The sequence below is a fragment of the Carassius auratus genome, chromosome 32 (genome assembly GCF_003368295.1).
Source record: "Carassius auratus strain Wakin chromosome 32, ASM336829v1, whole genome shotgun sequence".
NCBI lineage: Eukaryota > Metazoa > Chordata > Actinopteri > Cypriniformes > Cyprinidae > Carassius > Carassius auratus.
The window spans coordinates 9157981-9171820 of NC_039274.1; the positions used below are offsets into that span (position 1 = coordinate 9157981).

Below are 13840 nucleotides of genomic sequence, written 5' to 3' on the forward strand. Positions count from 1 at the left end.
AACCAAAGAAATCGTACTGTATCATATTGCATATGCAAATTTCTCAAAAGCCTCCCTGTGATTAACAATCAAAACTTTGCTGAAATACCTGTTATACACGATTTACTACATGCCTTTGATGTTTGACTGATAGGTTGTACTTTTTTAGCAAGTAAAAGACCTTTTAGTTTAATTCTAAAAGTTTAATCCGAATATGATACATCAGGCTTTTGAGAAACATGTATTTGTACATCAAATTTGCTATTGCTTGCTATTGCTTAATCAACATTGTATTTCAATGCATTTATCTTACTTCTTGGCCATATAAATATCAGAAACTCCACCAAAATGCGAGGATATATATGAACAAAATCTATACTTTTTTCTCCTCAAGTATGACCTCCACATTCTCCTATGTATATTTTTTTTGTAAAGGTTTAATAAACTGTAAAAACCATTATGACTATTATGTCATATGTCAGGGTTTCCGGGGATTACACCACAGGGTCAGTAGGTTGTGCTGTCTTACCCTGCTCCAGCGCTCTGTAGTCAATGCGGTAGCGTGTGATGGCTCCTCGGCTCAGCTGTGAGGACAGAGGAAGCCACATGACTCTCATGTCAGTGGGAGATGTACTCAGCAGGGACAGCTGTGGAGAAGCACTGGGAACTGCAGAGAGCACAAAGCAAACAAAGAGTTACAAAACTGTAGCTCAACTGGTAGAGCATTGTGCTATCAAGCGTTGGGGGTTCGATTCCCCAGGAACACATGATAGGTAAAAATTAATAGCTTGAATGTACTTTAAGTCTCTTTGGATAAAAGTGTCAGCTAAATGCATTAATGTAATGTAATTTAATTTAATTTAATTTAATTTAATTTAATTTAATTTAATTTAATTTAATTTAATTTAATTTAATTTAATTTAATTTAATTTAATTTAATTTAATTTAATTTAAAAACAGTATCGTGTCCCAAATGATGAACTGTGCATTTACACTATGCACTCTGTCGTCTAGTTTATCCATTTTATAAGGCTATTTTATCATCCAGCATTAAAGACTGATAGCCCCTCTCTTTCCGCTATGAAAGGAATGCTGCAACACTTGAGTGTCCAACATTCCCCACTTCATTTTTTCAGTTCTTGAAACACAGATAATGGTAAAAAGAAATGTATGGCCTGTATGCACTGTAAGTTGCTTTGGAAAAAAGCGTCTGCTAAATGCATAAATGTAAATGTTCACATATTCTATGCATTAAAAATGTGCATATTGCACAGTATGCAAATCGCAATGGCACAAGTAGTATAATAGCGTGCTTCCGACCATAGTTTGTGAGTACACATCATTTATAACGTGCTTCAGGTGTAAGAAACCTTTACTAAGGTAGAAAAATAACTGCACTTTTAGACGTGTCAAATAAATTAGCCAATCCCCATTCCTCTGCATTGAAAAGCTGACCTCTCCCCTTTAGTCAGTGCTCACCATCCTCTAGCATCTCCACGGTAACGGGCAGTGACGGGCGGCTGGCCCCAATGAGCGAGTAGGCCACTACATAGAAAGTGTAGGTTGTGTGAGGGAGCAGCTCCTTTACGTGCAGCTCTGTTGTGTCATTATTCACTGCAAACTGATACTCCATGTTGTCTGAGCCTGCAACACACAAATAGACAGTACATTTGCTTTTAAAGATTTGACGTAGCCAAAATATGTTTTTACGATAATCCATTGGATATGAGTTTCTAAATGAAGAGAAGCGTGACCCAATAAGTAGCTAGATTTCCATCCGAAGTTGCGAATTTAACGTATGTGCAAAATTGGAATATCGCAAAAAACATTTGCGAGCAAGCAGCGTTTCCATCCAACGAGTCAAATAGAACAAAATCGTCACTTCCTGATAAACTGGCACTATACAGCACTAAGAAAAGTAGGAGAAGCTACTGAATATAATAATTTTCATATATAATAAATGACTTGCACCTCAGAACAAGCAGACAAAACACAATGATTGCGGTAAGTGCTTTTGGAGGTGGATGCTGCAGTTTGGGAACCCAGTCGTTTAATAGTTCTGGAAGGTAATTTTACAGAAATACTTTGACAGACTTTGCTCGGGCATTTCCAAATGACCATAACAACTTTTATTTTAATTTTAGATGCTGTGGAATGAGATCGATCCACTGGTTAGTCAGGATTTACACACTGTAAAAAATTTCTTGTTGTTTTTACAAAAACTTTTTGGCAGCTGTGGTTGCCAGAATAATTTTGTAAAAATACAGAAAACTGTAAATACATTTACGTCAAAAACTGTTAATTTTACAATATAAAGCTGTAATTTACAAACAAGAAAATGTGAATATAAACCAGTAAATTCAACAACACACAAAATTAAATCTGTTTTGTACCTTGAAAATACTGACAACCACCATAATAATAAAGATGGTACTGTATAAGAGAAAGCCACATGAAGTATCAAAGCTCATCACAAGTAGCTTCACCACAAGCAGAAGTATATATTAACATATAGAAGGTGCACATTTATGGAAACACAAAACACCATCATGGTAACACACGTGATACTTAAATAATGCAAAAAACTTTCATTAAGCAACAGAAGATGTAACATAAAGCTCAAATGTACATAACTGATAACAAGAACTATTTAAAAACATGATTATTTAAACAAAATACTTTCAAACGTGGAGTGTCACGCAGGGAATTCTGGGAATATCAGTTTACAGTTTTAGACTGTAAATTATACATTGATTTGTTCTTTTTTTTACTTCTAAAAGCTGTATAATTAACAGAATTTTACTGTAAATTTACATTAAATGCTTTGTTAGATCTTTTACAGTTTTTCCCTGTATATAGTACGGGAACTTACTGTTAACCTATTATCAGTTTTTTTCCGTAGCGTTTTTACAAAATTTTACAGTTAAAATTACACTTATTTTTTACAGTGCAGTCTCATAGCGCAAAGTCACATTACTCTTTTAATGCACCAGGAGGAATTTATTCGCAAAATGCGTTTCCATCTCCCATTATTGACAGTAACCCTTTTTCGCACAAGTCAAAAACCACCTCGAGCAAACATAAAACTTTTTTTGCGAATTAAGGCAATTTCTATTCGAAATTCAGCATTTCCCTCACTCGATTCTGATGCGATACTTCAAAATGCGCATAAAAGCAGAATGATGGAAACCCAGCTAGTAACAGTGGCCAAACAGGGACAAACAGACTTCTAGTAACAAAATAGGAAAGTGCTCACAGAAAGTTGTGTAAAATATGAGAACAAATTACTGTTCTTTAATATTAAACTAGAGTTATTAGATTATTATTTAAATTATATACTATTATAGTACCATCAACTGAGACTTTCTGTAAATCAGTGTATTTATTGACTTTTTGACAATAAGCAGTTAAAGATAGATTATGCATTCTGTAGTATTTTTTTCTTTTAATATTAACATATATGTTACAACATTATAAATTATCTCAGCATTTTTCTTCGCCAGTATTTCTTTGCTTCTCTTTCTGAATTATGAAATCCATACAAATGTTCTCTCTTACCTGCCGTGCGTTGGTAGTGTACTGAAAACCCAATGATCTGGTCACTGTTATGTTCAGGTGGGTCCCAGGTGAGCAGGGCAGAAGTGCTAGAGTGGGGTATGGCCAACACATGACGGGGAGGGCTAGGCAGCCCCTCCCTCACGATGACAGACAGCTTGGCAGTGGCACAGGCGGTGCCCAGGCTGTTGGCAGCAATACACTGGTAGTATCCTGCATCGTCCAGCCGCAGCTGGTTGATGAGCAGAACTCCAGGGTTCTGAGTCTTAACCCGGGCATTAGACTGGACCGGTTCACCATTCTTCAGCCAGCGCAGAGCAGGGGGAGGGTCACCCGAACTATTACACACAAACCGAGCTGTATTCCCCCGGGACAGGGACACCGCCTCTGGGGGCTGGAGGATGACTGGTGGAGCTGTGGGGGAAAAAAAGAACATAAACTGAGGATCATATAGACATATTGCTACAACTTATTAAGTACCATGAACTGCCAGGTTAATGTTAATATAAATATACATTTTTTATTCATGTTTGCCCACAAATGAACATTTGCTGAAAATGTACTCACCCTCAGGCCATTTCTTTCTTCATCAGAACAGATTTGGAGACATTTAGCATTACATCACTTTCTCATCAATAGGTCCTCCACAGTGAATTGGTACCGTCAAAATGAGAGTCCAAACAGATGATAAATACATCAATAATTCAAAGTTAATCCAAAGCTTGATTGGCGTTATTGTTATTATCAGATCTTCGAACTCTCATTCTGACGGCACCCATTCACTGCAGAAGACCCACTTGTGAGAAAGTGATATACAGTAATGCAAATCTGTTCAGATGAAGAAACACATTCATGTAGATCTTGGATTGCCTGAGGGCAAGTACATTTTCAGTCAACTTTTATTTTTGGGTGTCTTATTCCTTGAACTATGTTAATGTTAACTTTGAAAGGTATACTTGGGGAAAAAGTGTATATAGAAATTAACCAAGCTTAATTTACTGTTTCTTGAAGGTTCACATTAGCTATTGTATGAAATATAAGTAATACAGAATAAGTGTCAGAGTAATCATGTATAAATCAGCCAATGGGTAAAAACTATTTGATTACATCCATAAAATGAGTCATATTGTAAGTTCAAACATAAACACAAGCTATATAATTATTTTAGTTTAATTTTTCAAGGATTAAAAAAAAATCTACTATTATTTTCCCTCCCTGCAAAACAGATGGGAATCAATTAGATGAAGCCTCCCCTAGTGCGTAAAATAGTTTCTAAAGGTTTTCGGAGGAACAATTATATTGTACTTCCATGCAGAAGATTTCATGACTGTTTCATGGTTTTTTGCTTGAGATTGCTTCTTTATAAATGAGTTATTCTTTATGAAATGTCTACATTTCCCAAGCATCTAGCTAAATCAAGAGATCAGTCAGTTTATGCACTGCATTTGCACTGCAATCTTTGACAAACCACATTAAATAGTGTTTAGTAATGGAAGATTCCACTTAAATGTGCAGTTCAAAAACATTGATCACGATTCCAGTGACCATTTATTGTCTTCTTCTCATTGTTCACTTGCATGACAAACACAAATACAGTAAGCAATACCTAAAATAATAAACAACAGTATTGCCATAATGGTTTCATAAAGGATTCATTAAAAGGAAAACGGACAAACAATTACCCAGTACTCGAAGTTCAGCAGGAGATGAGACGAAATCTCTGGTCTTGGGTTTGTTGGCACGACACACATACACTCCAGCATGGTGACTGCGGGTGTCAGGAATCACTAGGTTAGTTGCCAAGACAACCACATCTGTAGCTATAGGCTTCCCATCTATGGGTCCCAAAGAAGAGGTTGTGGAAAAAAAGCAAAAAATTTTAAGCAAACAGGGACATTTAGATTTTTAAGTTTGCAGCTGTCCATATGAAAAACAGCACCCTTGAAAAAGCTCTATTTTAGGATTTAGCCAGGTCACTACTGCATCCAAGTCTCATGTATTATTAATAAGAAAAAGATAAATATTTAATAAAACAGTTAAAGTGTTAAAGGAATAGTTAAAGGAAAGTCGGAATGTAATACCGTCATCAATTACTCAACCTCATGTTGTTTCAAATCTGAATACAATGCAATTACTGTCCAATGAAGAGGGCCGATTGTTTAATATTCCAGTAAAGCATGCAAACAGCAGCACTACAGTATCAAAAAGTGTCCATACAACATCTCCCATTTTGTGACACATGCCAGAAAGAAAGTCTTGTGTGTCTGAAGTAGCTTGAGGGGCAAAAAATTATCCGATTTTGAATGAACTCTAATGGTGTGCAATGCACATCATGAACCATCAGAGGTCAGTACAGCACTGGAGGAGGTAAGGCGTGCATTAATGACTCTAGACACTGACCGTCTGCGGCTGCCATTAGCGCGCGCCGCTCAAACAAAGAAAAAGAGACACCTCGTGATTTTTTACTACAACTTTTTAATTTTTAATGAAACCTAATGAAAATAATGCTCTCTGTTTAAATAGTTTTGGCATTATTGTGGGGGGGGTGGGGGGCAAAATGAGGTCCGTCATGAACCTGGATGGATGCAGTAACAGTAACAGTGAGGGTGAAGGGTGGGGGTGGGGGTGTAGTTGGGGTGTCTGCTGCAGCAGAGCCACATGTCTACAGACCAAACATATAAGCTCACCTAATAAATCACAATTTGTGTGGCTAATTTACATCGTTCTACGTAAGCACTCAAAGTTCACAGTGGACACAGCACTAATTACAACTCGGCCATTCAGCTGACACTTGAATCCAATACAACAATGCACTTATTACAAGCACAATGTCTCCTAATCAACCCAGGGGTTTAAGTGCTTTATTCAAAGGCACCGCAGTGATTGTTTCAACATATTGAACCTACTATGCTCTCCTACTCCTAAAAACCTTCAACTTGTCAGTTAGTCTAGATCTATCGACAGCAGCACTTGTGTGTGTAATATATTTGTGTTTGCGTCTTACCCTGTCTGCTCCATGATACGAAAGGTTTGGGTTCACCCTGAGCCATGCACTCCATCACAGCCGGACGACCCATGACCACTGTAGAGTTCCGTGGTGGAGCCACAATCACCACCTCACTCTCCTGGGACACACCTGTGAGACGCAGATTATTATGAGTCTGTGTATGTACAGTATATAGCATAAATATAGGATACAGTATTCACCATCAGGCACATGGGTTTGCTCGAAAGCAGCACCAGGTGAAGCAAATGACCCAACAGGGGACACCGTTTCCTCTTATGCTCACAGGAAGTGAGAGAGACAGACAAAGAGTGAGACAGGATTGAGGAGAGGAGGGAAGAGTAATGAAGCAGAGTGTGATGGAAAGATTGATACAATGAGGCCAAAGAGGATAGGTGTTATTTATCTGGGTTGCAGCTGTCATAAATAAAATAAAACATTTAAAATAATATATAAAAAATATATATTTTATTCAGCTGAGATTTTTATTCAGCAAGGGTGCATTAAATTGATCAAAAATGACAGGAGATATTTATAACGATACAAAAGTTTTCCATTTCAAATAAACGCTGTTCACAATTTTCACAAAAATATTTAGCAGCACAAAACTGTCTTAAACATAAAATGAAATGTTGCTTGGGCAAAAAAAAATCAACATCAGCTAAAATTTAAATGTAAGCTGCTAAACATTTTGCTTTTACATTAAAATATAAAAAGTAAAAAGTAATTTAACCTTATAATATAATTTCTCAATATAACAGTATTACTGTATTTTAAGACAAATAAATGCATGCCTGATGAAAAATAAATAAACAAACAAACATAAAACAAAAAATTGAACCAACTCCAAATAAATATAAAGCACTTCGAGTCAACTTTGTGTTAAATATGCTCTTTAAGTAACATTTCACTTGACTATAAACTATAAACTCGGTGGTAAAGGCCCTGTTCCTGTGGCCTCAGAGATGCCTGAATTCAGTAGACACACCTAGAGATCATAATGAGGGAAAAAATAAGCGTGCAGCTATGGATACGGTATGATGGTCATAAATTAATCACTTTGATTACATACAGAGGCAATCACATATGCATGAGAGCACAGGGATTTAAAGTGGGTCAGATTTCTGAGGCTACGAGGTGCACTGTGTAAAAGCAGTGCGAGTGTGTGTGTGTATTAGAAGGTACACAAGTGTGTGTGCGCCTGTGTTTAAAACCCAGAAACTGAGAACAAAAGGCCACTACAGACCACAAATACCCACTTGAACAACAGCATAAGTTTGCTTATATGGCTTTTTCCAAGTTACAGTGAGTGTGTTACAAAATATACAGCATCAAGCAGAATGCCAATGAGCCAAACTAGAGCCTGAGATACCTGATTCACAAACACTCATAAAGACTAGCTGTGTACTTGAGCTGTCTGGTTTCAGGGCCAAAATATGCATTGTGTTTGAAACTATGATTTCTGCAAGGTGAAGACTGCTCTCTTTCTATCTTTCTCAATTCAGCATGATTTTATTGGCAATACTGTAAATATCGAATATTGACAAAGCTGAGGATGTATGTAAAAACAGAACAACATATTAATCGGAAACATAAGATAGACAACGCATAAGAACTGAATGACATAATGACTGAAGTTATTATGTTACAATAAAGGCCATCTGCATTACATACTGTCTACGCAGACACACAGGGTCACCATGGTGAGCAAAAGCGTACAGAAAACATACTGGGATAATACATATTTAGTCTTGTGAAAGCATATCTAGCAGCCAGTTTGTTGCTCTATTTTGTATAGTGATTGTGTTCAATGAACCTCTCAACTTCTTTTTCCCCCTCTCATTCTAGTTCTCTTTCTTTCATCCTAGATCCTTCTCTTATTCCATCTCTCTCTTCAATCTATAATGTGAGGACACATCAACACAATTTTGATGCAATTCCACAGACAAAAAAGGTTGACTGTACATTATTAAAACTGCATGAAGCACAGCTTACATAAAAATTCATTTTCAAAACAAGCAGCTTTCTGTTTTTTAACCAACAGCACAAACCCATTATGAAATCTGTGTGAGGACATCTTTGGCTCTCCCAAGAAATTGCAGATGACGTGGATTCCTACTGAAATTCACAGAATAAAGGTAAATGTGACCTCAACTCAGCTCCCTCATCTCTGTCATTCTATTTCTCTCATTCTATCACTCCCTCTCTTGTTCTCTTTCTTTCTCTCAGACACTTTTTCAATTGATCTCTCTTAAGTTTTGTTTTTCAGTTTCAATTTCTCTTTCTCTCATTGTGTCACAATCAGACACATTACGCTTAAGTAATTTCGCTTTTCTCTATAAAGACAGAGAAGCTTTATGAAGCAATTGATACAAATAAAAAGGGTTGAAGGAGCAAATAGGAGTAAAAAAGAAGAAGGAGAAAGATGAATGTGGAACAATTAGAGAGAATGGCTTAAAAGATGAATGTGTGACACAATGAAAATCATTCAGGTCTCTGGCTGATAATGCAGAAACATAATGGAAATGAGCAAAGGTCAGCATGGAGATTGAAGTCTTTCAGAGGTGTGTGTGTGTGTGTGTGTGTGAAGGGAGTTAAAGGCAGAGACTGACTTCATAGCATTAGTGATCTGTCTCCCTCATCTTCCCACATTCGCTTTTATTTCATTTAGTGCTTTATCTCACTAGCCTTCTTTGCCTTTGTTCCTAATCTCATTCCTCTTTTCCATCCCTCCTTTTGCACCCTCCATTTCATCAGCCAAGCAGTCTTAAGGACAGCAGGAAATCAATTCTTCCTGCAACACAGACCACCTCTGCAGAGGGCACTTATACACACACACACACATGTGGACTCTTGTCTCCATAGATGTAATGGGTTTTATACTGTCCAAACCGTATATTCTATCAATCTTACACTAACCATACACCTAAACCTACCCCTCACAAAAACTTTCTGCATTTTTACATTCTCCAATATACTCATTCTGTATGATTTATAAGCTTGTTTCCCCATGGGAACCTCAATTCAAGTACCCATGGTGGCACAAGTTCCTGTGAGTTGGAGTGTATTCAGGTTACACACACACCTCAAACAAAAAGACTGGAGGAGAACCATAAATCTAGTATTTTTCATTTCATTTCATAAGCAATCACACATTTCCATTATTCTTCTGATATAATATTACTCAGAGTATTATAAAATATACTGTAACTTTCATACACATCAGGGCCATGCAGAGCCCTATCATATACCCGGCGCAATGCGACGCAAGGCGCAGCTCAAGTGTGTTTGCTAGTTTCAGTCCGGCGCCGTTCGCATTTTCCCATCCAGCGCCACGTCGTTTAATTAGCAAATACATTTGCGCTCATTTTTGCACTCATGGGCGTGCTGGTCTAAAAAAAGAGGTGTGTTCAGGCACATTGCTGGCTCATTGCTATTTTAAGGAGCTGAAAATAGACTGCGCCATAGACCAGCTTAAACCTGGTCTAAAGTCTGTCCCAATGTTTTTTCCTTGTTATTTAAAGAGCGTACAGGCTGCTTATTAAACACAGGGACGCACAGCAGCACACAAACATGCCAAATATTAAAAATTAAAGGATTGCAATGCATAAGAATTTTTTGTAGGCTAATTAAATACATATTAGGGATGTCCCGATCAGGTTTTTTTGCCCGAGTCCGAGTCATTTGATTTTGAGTATCTGCCGAAACTGAGTCCCGATCCGATACTTCTATAATAAATAAAAATAGAATAAAGAAGAGTGAAAAAACAGATCCAGGATGTTCAATAAATTACATTTTGAAATATATTCAAATATAAAACAGCTATTTTAAATAGGCTAGTAAAAATATTTCAAAATCTTACTGTTTTGCTGTACTTTGGATCAAATAAATGCAGGCTTGGAGAACAGAAGACTTCTTTAAAAAAAAAACATTAACACGCTCACTGTTCAAAAAGCGTACTGTTCTGACTGGTAGTATAGGCAACTTTAATTTTTCTCTAATTTATAGCTTTTAATTGGCTTAGAAATCTATAAATACTGGACAATAACAAATAATAATAATTTGTTTATATACTACAAAGACTGTTTATCACATAATAGGTCAGAATAGTCATAGAATAGAATGTCAATTAGCACTGCTTTGTTCATATACTTTATTTATCACCTGCTGGAGAGGACTTGAAAAACAATTTATTGTTGTGATCGTATATTAGTGTCTCATGTTTGCATAAGTTTCTGTTTTCCTGTGAGCACCACAATGATAGCTGGACACTTTTGTCCATATTAGGAATTTCCTGATATCAGCTCCGGCTTCAAGTGTGAATGAAACACAGACTGCATGAGAGTTTAGTGCTCTGTGATGTTCATCTCGCTGTATTCTGGGTCTGAATGAAATATATCAGGTCATGCGCAGACTATCATGTCTCTTTGAGTTTGAATCTATATTTATTCACACCAGCTCTTGAAAACAAAGTGATGTCATGCCACACGGTTGCGGTTTCTGTGTGGAGTCAAAAGGGTCTAACTCTGTGCCACCGCATAATGTGTTAAAAATGAATAAGAATATATATATATATATATATATATATATATATATATATATATATATATATATATATATACCAACATGTCATAATAGATAGTCATCACATGTATCAGAATTAGGCTATCTATTTGCTCGCACATAAACAGCTCCGTTTGATCTCGGAGATGCATTCTGTCTTTGCGCTTGCCAAATTCCGCTGTGTAAATAGCAAATACATCATGGCACAAGTGCAACTGGCTCTTAAAGGGAATGGAAGATGAGACTCTGATTGGTTTATTGCACATTACGACCATTTAAAAAAAAAATTGTGATTTAAAATGTGATTTTTTTTTGTGACTTGTTTATGCAGGCAGCCTATAACTGCAAATCATATGATACTGTTATGATAAAAAAAAAAAAAAACTTTGGCAATCATTTTTTCAGGAGATATGAGCTCATGTCTTTAATATCAAATATGAGCCTTTTATGCACTCCTGAAGTACACTTCTATCCTATATTTACTTGGAATTTCTTAAAGGGGTCATTTCTATATATATATGACACAATCATCTGTGAAGTGTTCATGTAGATTTCAACTTTAATGCATAACTTTTAGATTTTTGATATTTAATAGAATAAACTTTCAAATCATATGAAAAATGCTGGTTGTTTTACCAATGAAAAGGCTCAAACCCAAAATATGCCATCATTTAAAGCTCAATAGAATTTGAAATCATGCACATTATTAGCAACACAGCACTTGCAGAGACGAGTGGCATTTAATACTGATGATATGCATTATTGCATATTTATTTAATAAAAACCCACAGCATTTGCAATTCATTGCATCAAGCCAAATCACGATTTCGGTATGATTTCGATTAACCTTCAGCCCTATGTGGGTTTAAGGCATCCCATACACCAATATTTTATGTATGAGGGTATGTCATATTTTCAGCACAAACTGATGAGAACCTGTCATATTGGAATGCAGGCTTTGCAAAGAGACTATTAGTGAAGGACGAGTGTTGTGTTTAAGGGATGAAGGAAATGTCTGTAAACTTAACTGAACTGTACTGGCAATTTTCTACCAGGACATTATCTATTTTAAAATAGATTTTTTTTTCAATACATTGCACTTAAAAAAAAAAAAAACATTTCATGGTCATAGAAAAAGTGAGAACAAAATAATTAACTTGGCGATTGGTCACAATTTTCAAATATTTGATTAGTTGATTTTAGAGATTATTGAATAGGTTGTACGATTATTGTCTTGAGAATTTCCCCATGTTTTCCAAACACATTTGTCTCACGCACACTGTAGACTTTCGTGGCATTAAAAAAAGACTTTTGACTTCTAAACCTTCATAAGGCCATTACTGTGTGAGTCAGAGAAATGAAGTCAATGGCAAGAGTATAAGCGAGGTATTGTAAAATATCAAAGGCCGCCTATGAAGGGGTAATTGGGAACAGGTCTTTGTGTTATACCTGGGCTAACTGTGAGGGGAGCATCTTGGCTGAAGCGTTTGCGGGCAGAGTTGAAGGCCAAGCAGCGGTACAAGCCTTCATCTTCTTTAGTAACCCCTAAAATCTGCAGCACCCCATTAGGAAGAGATATGTACCTGTGTGAGAGAGAAAGAGATTAGCTTTAACATTTCTAAAACAACATCAATGTGTGTGTTTGTTTGTTGCTCTTCTATACTGAAGCTACTTTTAAGTCTTTGGAGGCGAGCAATCTGCCACCTATTCTGGTGTTTAGCATTAGTCAACTCAAGAGCAACATATAAAGTGGCACTACACATAAACATGAGCCATACTGCAGAAATAACATAGCGGGGGAGGAATAAATGGCAGAAAAAAAGAAGCAGGGATGAGAGATTAGTCTACAGATGTAGGAGAACAAACCAAGATGGCAGCATGCATCTTCAAAAGCCAATTCCTCTCTTTCACTCTCTCTCTTTCTCTCTCTGTTTGTGGTGGCGAGGTCAGGTTGCAGCACTAATATTCATTCCATAGTCATCTCTCTTCCCCCAGAGACCACTTTCAATTCCCCTTTTCATTCAGGACAGATATTATACACCATTAATCTTTTAAAATCATCCCCAAGAGCAAGACACTCTGGCAGAAAGGCCACAAAGACCAAGGCTGGGTGAAATCTGTGAGTGTGAGCGGGTTAAAATTGGGTGTGTGTGACTCGCTTGTAGAATACGTTGGTGCTGAGAGTTCAGCTGAGGACACATCCACACCAGAGCTACACCTCCAGTGGCACGGCACCGCCTCAGCTGCGCTCGGGATGTAAATGAGAGAGTGACTGCGGCAGCCGCCAGAACACGACAGCACGGCTAATGTGCAAGTGTGTTCTCATTAATATGGAGAGGGGCTGTGAATACAAAAGACACTTTTTACAGATCCAAAAGGAAGCATCCGAAGCAGACTGGGAACAATCTCCGAGGCACATTTCAAACAGTCTGCCTCGCTTTTTAAGTTGGATCTCATTTGTTATTCCACACTGTAAGAGGTCAGAGACTTCATGTGAAGATGCCCTCATTTCTGAAGGAAAATGGTAAACATCTGGCTAGCTGTCCGTGTCGAAGAGAGTCATTCAAAGTCCCCAGCAGAATGTAAAAGTTTAATTAAAGCATTTATATACACTACTGTTCAAATGTTTGGGGTCATTTAGATTTGATATGTATTTGAAAAAAGTCTCTAATGTTTACCACAGATGCAGTTATTATAATATCAAAATATCCAGCAATATTGTGAAATCTTATTAGAATT

At 36.9% G+C, this 13840-nt stretch overlaps 1 protein-coding gene across 1 annotated transcript in view; it reads right to left on the reverse strand.

Annotated features, from left to right (window-relative positions):
- LOC113051545 (immunoglobulin superfamily DCC subclass member 4-like) overlaps positions 1-13840 on the reverse strand; it is a 60728-nt gene that overhangs the window by 18097 nt on the left and 28791 nt on the right. The window contains exons 4-9 of the mRNA XM_026215394.1: positions 12551-12684; positions 6539-6670; positions 5217-5369; positions 3538-3948; positions 1459-1623; positions 509-646 (exon numbers count right to left, since the gene is read on the reverse strand). Of these exons, the coding sequence (XP_026071179.1) occupies positions 509-646; positions 1459-1623; positions 3538-3948; positions 5217-5369; positions 6539-6670; positions 12551-12684 (1133 nt within the window). The remainder of the gene's footprint in view (positions 1-508; positions 647-1458; positions 1624-3537; positions 3949-5216; positions 5370-6538; positions 6671-12550; positions 12685-13840) is intronic.